General features: G+C 35.7%; 1 protein-coding gene across 2 annotated transcripts in view; it reads left to right on the top strand.

Moving 5' to 3' along the window:
- The window catches only part of LOC102221453 (dual specificity testis-specific protein kinase 2-like), a 40936-nt gene extending 31602 nt beyond the window's left edge, over positions 1–9334 (top strand). For both annotated transcript variants that reach the window (XM_023335547.1, XM_023335548.1), the window contains exons 9-13: positions 215–298; positions 1639–1725; positions 3795–3933; positions 5899–6432; positions 7002–9334. In XM_023335547.1, coding sequence (XP_023191315.1) covers positions 215–298; positions 1639–1725; positions 3795–3933; positions 5899–6432; positions 7002–7288 — 1131 coding nt within the window. In that variant the 3' untranslated portion in view covers positions 7289–9334. The remainder of the gene's footprint in view (positions 1–214; positions 299–1638; positions 1726–3794; positions 3934–5898; positions 6433–7001) is intronic.
- The last annotated feature ends 974 nt before the right edge of the window (positions 9335–10308 follow it).

The following is a 10308-nucleotide window of genomic DNA, read 5'->3' on the forward strand; positions in this document are numbered from 1 at the left end:
AACTGAAGGTAGCAGAGTTAGTTGAGTGTGCTATAAAATAGTGCATAATACATAATACTGCCCGTTTAAAAGTTCAAATTACTACTACATTATTCCCATTCTGAGAGTGTGTGATCTTCTTACCATAACTATAGCTATACAAAAGTTGCATTAAAAATAAGTGAATATTATGTATAAATTTATGTGTTTCTGAGTTTACTATGACTGTTTCCAGGCTGATGTTTTCTCATATGGAATAATTCTTTGTGAAGTCATTGCAAGGATCCAAGCCGACCCCGACTTCCTTCCCCGCACAGAGGTAACGACTTTCCCCCTCTTCTCTACCTCCTGACTTTACAACACCCTGTGTGCATGTTTGCAGTGTACACTTCTCAAACAAATCTGGGAAAGAATGTTAAAATATTTACTTCTGCAGTTTTATAATCCAACCTCATGGTATGAGGCAAATATTTGTTTTGTTTCTGAAGGTAGAACTTGAAAATGCCAATTTATAGACTTGTGCAAAGATCAGAAGACACTCCTTGTTTCTTGTTATTTAACCGGAGTAATTTCTAATCTTTAAATTGAGTCTTCATTAATAATTTCTCAAACAATGTGGAAATTCTCTGCGTTTTCCACTCATTCTCTCAGTTTTTAATATACACACGCTATGCAGAATGGGGGCACACCATAAATAATATCTATACCAAATAGACCTTAAAGGATTTGATGTTTTACAAAGGTTGGATAATTTTCTTACAATTTTACCACATAAAGAATTGATGTTACATGCATAAAAATGCATGAAAGATGCTAAGAGATCTAGTTTAAAATTTGATGTATGTATTCTAACACATACAAGCAGTTTGTATTTTTGATGACTGAGTTTCAATTCTGTGTTGCCTCTTAAAGTCAAGGATTTCAAATTTGTATTATTATGTATTTACTGGCTTGTTTATTGCTCACTTTTTAGTCCTTCCAGCACTTTATAGGTTTTTGATCAACAAGTTTTGTGTGTGTGTGTTTTTTTATGTCCATTTATTGAAGCAGTGTAATTCAGTGCCACACCCTCTAGTTAAATATTAATTGTTGGTGTATTGTTGTTTTTCTCGTGACTTGCTGTAAATTTTAATTGCTCATTAGAACATGAATAAACATCTGATTTATCTTCTACATTTGATTCATAATTCACTAGTTAATCAGGATGGTTTAAAACTTAAGAAGAGAAATCTTCCTTATAAAATGTAAAGAAATGCACAGCTTAGGTTATTTAAAATGCATTTTCTGCTAAATGTGAAAGATATGTTGTTTATATAGTCTCTTCCTCTAATTTATCTTGTTTAATGCTGAAATCCAGTCGGTATATTAACTACTAGAGGGGATCATCCTTTGCATCCTAGCATAGATTGCACCATTAAGTCAGGCTTACAAGTAAATCCCATTTTAGGAATCAGTTGTTGGTAATAGTTTGACGGCCTCCAAGCACAGTGGGACTTGGCAGACAGCAGGACAATGTCAGGGAGATTACTGTGACATCAGCCTGGCTTTGGCTGCAGGGTTGCACTATGCCAAACATCTAATGAAGCATGTTTGTATCCATGTTTATCTCTCTTTTATTATGAGTTTCCTGTTTGTTTTCCGATGTGTCCTCCTGAGCAGAACTTCGGCCTGGACTACCACACGTTCCAGCACATGGTTGGAGACTGTCCGCCTGACTTCCTCCAGCTGGCCTTCAACTGCTGCAATGTGAGTCCGCCATCTTTCCGCGTCAAATCAGCACCTGCTGTCTGTTTACCAGCTGACAGAAGAGGCATTTCTAAACTGTTTTTAATTTTATTTGTAAGTAGTATTCTCTTGTTGAGAAATACAAGGCAATGAGATTATGGGATTAATTTGATTTAATCTGCTGTATTGAGGATTTTGTTCTCTGCAGTCTGGAGTATTATTTTCTCAGGTTCAACTAGCTGGTATAAAAATTACAAACAGATCTGGGTGTGAAAATTAGCTAATTTTCAATCACTTCACCGAAGTTGTGAACCTTATTTTTCTCATTTGTTGTTTATTTCCGCTCTTTGTTTAATTACATCTCCTAATAATAAGATAATAGCATTTAAGTTTTTGGAGCGTCCTGCTAATTGATCCTATGCAGACTCCTTTATCCGCTCTCATCCTTTTCTGCTGTCTTTTTTTATCATCCGTGTCTCTGTTACCCTTTTTCCGAGTCCGTTGCTGAATCTTTATTCCACCTAATCTGTAAACTGCATTGTACCTCTCTGCAAGCATCGGGGGGTTCAGCAAACTTTATTTTTTATTTTGCCTTTCCAAATTAGATCTGCCCACAGCCTGGATCACTTTAAATCGCTTCTCAGAACTCATTTTTATTCTTTGGCATTTATTTGAAGTAGTGTTTTGATACTCTGTTTTATCAATTTGTGCTATTGTCGTTCTTGTACAGCATTTGGTGCAGTTTTACACCTGTTTTTAAAGTGCAATATAAATAAATTTGACATTAACATTTGACATTATGTGTAAACTAAACACAAAAATTCTTTTCATTTCTTTCAATGAGAAGAATTGTCTAATTTCTTTATCTACATCAACTCCTGACTTGGAAATTTAAATTAATATCTGTTTTAGTTGTGGGCAAGGGCTTCATAAAAATCATCCCAAGGGCCACAAATGGTCCCTGAACTGCACTTTGGACATCCCTGCCCTATATGATTATTCAAATCTAAACAAGCCAGTAGAAATGCTACTTCTTTTGATTCAGCTCTTTTCAGTATTTCTAGCTGGGGAAAAACCCAAGATGATGAAAGTTAATTGCTAAATCCAAAGCATCCAAATGAAAGTTTTCACACGTCTTGCACTTTTTTGTGACATACATAATTTTCAAATATTTTTGCTCTTAAAATTCTGAAAAATCAGACATCCCTAAATAAAAAACACTGCAACCAGTTACCATCTGAACTCACCTTAGTCATAAAATTAGATGGTGCAGAGGACACAGAAAACCTGAGGGAGAGGAGACTCTGGTCCAAGAAGAGCAAATGTAACTTTTTTTTGGCTCTTTCCAGCCAAAAATGTCCTCTAAACACTGCAAAAACTACACATTTTACAAAGTATTGTGTGAATTAATTGGTACACTTACAAGTAAGACAAAACTAACTTAAAGGTAACTTTAAGGATGGAGCTGAAAACAAGACGATCCTGGTGCAAGACGTATTGTTCTGGAAGGAAAATATACACAAATGGCTGCAAAGCAATCGCTAGTGTTGCTATGCAGACTACGAAATTACAAAATTAAAAGCAATTTTTGTATCTGAAAAAAAAAACTGTATTGTCATTGACTTCAAAACTTATTTCCATAAAATTTTAAATTCTCATAGAACAATAAAAATGTATAGATCATATATGATCTCTTGTTGCAAGTGCATGTTTGCCCAGAACTAGAACCAAACGTGGACAAGCAGAATTCAGGTTCTGTGCACCACAAATCTGGAACAAACTTCCAGAAAACTGCAAAACACTGTGTACTTTGGATCTGGACTAAAAACCCACCTGTTTAAAGTTGCTTTTGAAACATAATCAAACATTAATCAACAATCTGATGTGTAATGATGGTAAAATGTAATGCTTCAACTGCTGACTGTGTTTTCTATGACTGGGTTTTTATGGTGTAAAGCTCTTTGAAATGCCTTGATGCGGAAAGGTACTATAAAAATAAAATTTGATTGATTGATTGCTGCTTTATATTAGTATTTAAAATTCTGTATATAGTTTTAAGTGCTGTTTCCTGCCTTCCATGTTCCCTTCAGATGGATCCTAAACTCCGTCCGTCGTTTGCAGACATCGTCCGGCAGCTGGAGGAAATCCTCGCTCGGCTCAAAGTCGTAGAGATGGAAAACGAGAGCGTTTCACTCACTGGCGACAATGAGAAGAAAGCCATGTCGAAAAGTAAGAGCCCTTCAATAAAACTGCAGCCTTAATGTCTACTAAAGTCATTTATTTATATGTATTGTTTGCACCTCATCTTGATCTAAAGAGAAACTCTGGTGAGTTTATTAAAATGAGAGACCTGGTCCTTTCAGGCCAACATGTCTCCTCTAATTCAACCTAATGTTTGGTTTCCGGCCTGCCTGCCTATCAGAATATATATAAAAATAACAATCTGAGCCTGTGGACAGAGGAATTATTTCTATTGTGTACAAAACATGGAAGTGATGATCTCTTCTTGCAGCTGTTGGTTTGGCTGATAACATCAGCACTTCTTAAGACACTATCTCTCGTACTTGGATATATTTATGTTTCATAATAAGAAGTCCCAAATGTTTTTTGTCAGACATGATTGTAGTTTTTTGTAGTCGTGTTGTGAAGTTGCATATTTTTGTTGTTTTGTTTTAATTAAAAAGCTGAGTTAAAATAAAATGTGTCAGCTAGGTCTATAATCTACTCCAGATTATCAGTTTCTTTTGTAAAAAATAATCTATAACTGAATCAGTAATGACTTTAATATGTTTATAGTAGGCTATATTGCAACAAGTTCCAACAGACTTTTTCTATCGGATACATTTGCTTCCTTGCTTTGAAGCAAGGAAGCAAATGCTTCCTTGCTTCATTCCTTGCTTCCTTGCTTCCTTGCAAGATCTTCTGTAAAGATCTTGCTTTACAGAAGCAAAGATCTCTGTTTCTGTAAACCGCTTGGTACTATGAATCAGCCTTTTCTAAGAGAGTTACGTTTAGTAAATCTTGTCCAAATGTCTGAATAATCATCCAATCCAGGACCTTTGAAAACTGCTGCAAACTCAGGAGAATCCTTAAAGAATATACTTGTGCTGCCACCTAGTGGTCATACTAACTTCTTCTCTGCCATTGTCTTTTACCTTTGCACAAACTTAACTTATCATTTATCAAATGATAAGTCATCATAAATAACTTATTACTTATTAAGTCAGGTTAAGTTAAGTTTATGTTAGTGTGAACTCGCAGTGCAACAGAGGAAATCAAGCTTAATTTTTCTTAATCACTTTTTTAAAAAAAATAAAAGAGCCTGTTTAAATTTGTTGTTGCAGTAACCAAACTATGATGGGAGCTGGATGCCTTCCAACTTATTTGACAAGATGAAGGCTGGTGGAAAAACAACATTTAGACTTTAAAATGGTTTAGCTCAGGGTTTCTCAGAAACATGGTGGCTGCACTTAAAACATTGTTGCTGTAACAATCTGGACTGTGTGTCATTAATGGCTGGCAAAACATGAAATTCTGCCACAGCAACATTAGCTGCTGGTCTCTGGGCGGTAATTTTGCACTTAATGGAGGTTTACCTTGTGAAAATAGATGCTAAGTTCTAATCCTGGGCTGAAGCAATTAATCAGAGTCGTGATTAATTGGTTATTGAAATAATCGTTAACTAATTTAGTAAAAAATTAGTCGTTAGCAGGACTATAGTGAATTATAGTAGGTAATTTGCTGAAAGAGCAACATACTCAGAGAAGTAAAGAAGCCAAAGCTATTAAAAATATACATATATTGCGTTTAAAATGAACAAATATTTTTTATAAATATGTTCTACCCAGACCTCCTCAGAGTAAAGTAATGCCAAGTTGTATTTTAGGCAAAGAAATGGTTATTTTTATGTTTCAAAAACTAACTGAATTATTTGTTTATTTGCATCTTTTTATGCATTTCTAATATACAAAAAGACTTAAGTCGTTAAACAAAAAATCTGCAAAATGTGGCAATTTTCTATCCAGATTGATCAATTAATTGTCAGAATAATCGATAGAATAATCAATTACTAAAGTAAGTTTGTGCTACTTTGTGCGAATCACCTTGGATCATTTCTACAAATTAAGAAACAGAGGTTCTGTTGTTTTTTTTGGAAGTAAAGCAGTTATAGAAACTCTGTTTTCTGCATTGAAGGTGAGAAAATCCAGGCCTTCAAACGACTGAATCCTCTTGTCTGCCAAAACGATAAGATCCCTCCCAAATCGCCCCGGCCCAGACGAAACATCTGGCTCAGCCGCAGTCAGTCGGACATCTTCTCCTGCAAACCGGGGAGGAAAATCAACGTCCAGGACCCGTACTACAACCCGCCCAGTCCTCAGAGGAACCTCCGGACCCGCAAGATCAACCCGTTCACGGCCCGGGAGGACCTCTGCGGGGGCAAGATCAAGTTCTACGACGTGCCCAGCAAGTCCGTCTTCTCGTTGGTGTTTGATTTGCACTCGCCTCCGGGAAGCGTGTTCAGCAACCAGCCGCCGACCCACGGGCCCGGAGCGTCCCAGCAGGAGACGTCCTTCTACTGGCAGCAGCTGCCAGGAAGGCAGTGCCACTCCCTACCGGTGTCCCCGCAGCTGCCGCGCTCCGAGATGTTCCACCTCACAGACCCGGTTGGATCCAATAACACCGGTTCTGTTACCTGTACGTCTACACTTCTCTCCGTCACGCTTCCAGGTAAACCTACTGAATGTTTCATGTGTATGGGAAAGCTGTAAATGATAATTATTTACAAATATGTAGATATTCTGTCAATGTATGTTTTCGACTGTTTTTTTATTGTCTAACAACTTATTACACTTATTAGACTCCATGTTCCTTGTGCTGCAAAAACAAAAAAATCTTATAACTTATACTTATATACTTATAACATGGGAAACATGTCTTATCTCCCAGTGGAACTAGCACTTTTACATCAATATTAACCAATTATTGACTTAAAACAAGCTCCTACATTTTTCTTAAAAGGTACTTGTAAGTTAGTTTTGTCTTATTTAAAGTCTACTGTGATATTTGCAGTAGAAACTAAGCCCAAAAACACTTTGTATGATTTTGTGTAGGGAACATGGAGCCTAAAAACACAGATTGACAGAAACAATATCTACATATGTGGAAGTATTTTTTTTAGCAAGATTATTACAAATTTGTAAGAAAAAACATACAAAATGTTTTCAGAAGTTAAGTTATTTGCAAAATAAAATAGAGATCTTCGCGAATATAAATCTTTTTATTTCTCTTCCCTTTAGCGACAAATTCCAGGTCCGACGCGGCGCCGATCCTGAACGACATGCGGCAGAAAGCGGTTCTGAGCGGCTGGGCGAGGAAGTACGTGGTGGTGGAAATCCCACCTTTCTGCAGGCAGAGAGGAGGCTGTGCCGACGATGGCGTGGCGCCGAGGACGGAGAACACGAGCGGGGAGAGCTGGTCTCCGATGCTCACCGGCAGCGAAACGGACAGCGCCGAGGCCATGGACTGCTCCGGCGGACGAGAGGAGGAGAAGCCGGACCGAGGGACGGAAAGCTGCCTGGTGTGACGAACATTTCAGCAGGACTGTAGACTCCTACATTCAGGGAGGTGGAGATATAAGACTGGAAACTTGTATTATTAAAATAAAGCGCTCAATTTTCTCTAATCTGTCAGGTGAATGTATCACATTTTGAATAGAAGAACCACTTGATTTAGATAAATAACTATTTTTCAACCCGGTTAGCGCAAGAGACTTTTATCTACACGCTTTCTGTAAAGATTATATTCTGAAACAAAGTTGTTGATATTTAATATTTTGAGATGTAGATATTTGTTCTTTTTCTCTAAGACTTTTTTGTTTGTTTGTTTCTTTGTGGGATATTGATGATCCCTTGTATTATGTTTGTGAGTGTGAATTTAAAGTTGTTTTGATCATTTTCAGTGTTCGCTCTGTGACAAATGCTTCTGCTAAATTAAAGAAACAAACCCTTCCTTTTTCTGATGAAGACGGTCTTGCACTGATGGTCCTTTGAGAAATTAAAATTCACAGCAAATTTCAGCCTAAAACAGGCAAGAGTGAATTTTATTTCTTTTTTAAATTTTTATTTATTTGTCTCAGCTTGTTAGTCTTCATTTTAGGTTTGTCGCTCCTTTCTATCAAGGGTCCAAAGTGCTACAATTTAATAGATAAACAAAGTGATTATTTAAACACATTTTATAAATTTATATTTGAAACAAATTGATCTGCCTTTATTTAAATTTATAAATACATAGATAATACAAAAAATTAAAAAAAGCATAAATATTTTAAAAGCTGCAGCACATTCTGATTATTATTATCAGTCTTACCAATGAAAATAAGTGGGAGGGGCTAATATTTATATAGATAAGATGATTGGTCAGCAGTTAAGCAATCACATGTTTGGGTTTATTACAAAGGTCAGAGGCCAAATTAATATTTTATCGTCATGCACTGTTCGGAATAAAATGTAAAACAATTAAATTAACACTTAAAAATATCTTTAAGACATATTAGAATACAATTAAACTTATGTAAAAGTTAATTTATTTTGGTTTCTTTAAATTATCACCTATAAAAATAAGTCAATTATTTATTTGTGGGATAGTGGCACTTTTGGGGCTCCATAGTTGTATATTCTGTTGAATATTCAATATTCTCTTTTAATCCCCCAAAACCACCAGTTCATGAATTTCTGCTGTCAGAATTTAAGCCAAAACACAATTTATTACGACCATTTCTTGTGGTAAAGTAGCGACAACATGGTTAAATATCTGCAGGAGGAAATAGAAATGTAGGTAACAGACCTGGCTAGTAGAATATTCTGCAATTTTGCTGAATATTCAGTAATAGTGGCTTCAATTGCCTGGATTTAAGCTGATAAATGATCCAAATTTTATTTAATCTTTTAACCCTCAAAATGGTGACTTTCACTTATAACATCTTCATTGTTGATTTCTATCAAGGACGTATTTTTCAAACATTTTGGTTCTGGGATGAGGAGCATTTTTTCCCTCATTTCAAAATTATTCAGAAAATTTGCAAATTACTTCTTAACTCTTCACTCTGGAGGTTCGATTGCTGCTTAAAATGAGAACATGGGTTTACTGTATTGTGGTTAACTACTTGTTGACAACACAAGAAAACAGCACAATTTGTTCTCTGTGAGGAGAAAATATGGCCACAAATGTTTTTGCTAAATGTTTCTAGATAATACAGCTGCTAATATTTTGGTTTCCATATCTACTAAGTGTCTAAAACAAATTAATGCAAGAGATTTTCAGGTGTTTAGGTTCCTTGTTTTTCAGCATTGAAGCGTTTTTGCAAAAACACAATTTTACAAACTGAATTATCTCTAAAATGTATTATTTAGGCCTAAATCTGGTCTCTTTAACAGGAACTCAGATGTTTAGAACCTTCCTTTGCTATTTTCCTATGCAAGTCTGATTGTGTAGTTTTACAGGATAAAGCTTTGATATTTATGAAAACCTTTAATGTCTTACTCTTTGTATATTTGTGTAAAACTGTGGTGTTACCTGAAACCTGTTGAAATGTTTGCTTTTTTTCTGATCAAATAACAAAATTTCCCCTAAATTTTCTGTGTTTTTTTGTTGTTGTGTTTTCCACATCTGGATCAGCGGCACAGCCAGAAACATTTTACTAAGCATCACTTCTTCTGCCCTTCTTCTTACCCCGATGCGCCCATCACTCTGGACGGATCAGAACACATGACCTTTATTAGTTCAATCTTTATTCTCCCTTGCAAATTGATGCATTTTTTCCCCACTGATAATAATAATTGGACAATCTCTTATTCTTGTTTTTCAGTTTTTATATTTCTTACCTCAGTTTAACTTTGGATGCCACTTTCTACCCTTATCTTACTGCTGGTACAAATGAATTACCCCACTGTGGGGCAATAAATTATTTCTATTATATTCTATAGGCCTAAGACAAAAAATTGTATTTGTCATTGTATTGCTGGAACATGACAGTGGTACCCTCGGTGATAAAAACAACAACAATAATAGTTATGATAAAAGGTTTATATATAAATAAAGAAAAGATGAAAAAAGGAAGCAAAGGTCAGAAAAATGTAAAAGATAAATTAAAATACCTGTTTGTGCTGATATTGTGGTTATTATGTCATTACATCTTTATAAGTATGTCACCATAATTATTGTGAGAAACAGTAACAGCTTCATAGGCATGCAGCTGTAAGAATATATAATTAATCTGTTGTTAATCATTAGTTAACCATTAATAAATCAAAGTATCCAATAAAGTAAAGTCACCGTTTGTTAATTAATGATTCTGATTTGCAGCTTCACTTTAGGGGAGTTAGTCCCTGACTTTGCATCAGCCTTTCCTTCTCATCCAACCATTAAGTCTTGCTGTCATGTAGTATGAGTTTGGTGTAGTTTAATGTTAGTAACTGAAACAAAAAATACAAAAACTGTAGCAGAGAAGCAATGGGACAGCAGGGAAAATATTATAATGGAGAACAATGAAACCAGAGAGCAACACTTAGACAGAGGAGGACAACATGAGCTGCATGTGAGGCAATC

This window comes from Xiphophorus maculatus, chromosome 6 (genome assembly GCF_002775205.1).
Source record: "Xiphophorus maculatus strain JP 163 A chromosome 6, X_maculatus-5.0-male, whole genome shotgun sequence".
NCBI classification, from domain to species: Eukaryota; Metazoa; Chordata; class Actinopteri; order Cyprinodontiformes; family Poeciliidae; genus Xiphophorus; species Xiphophorus maculatus.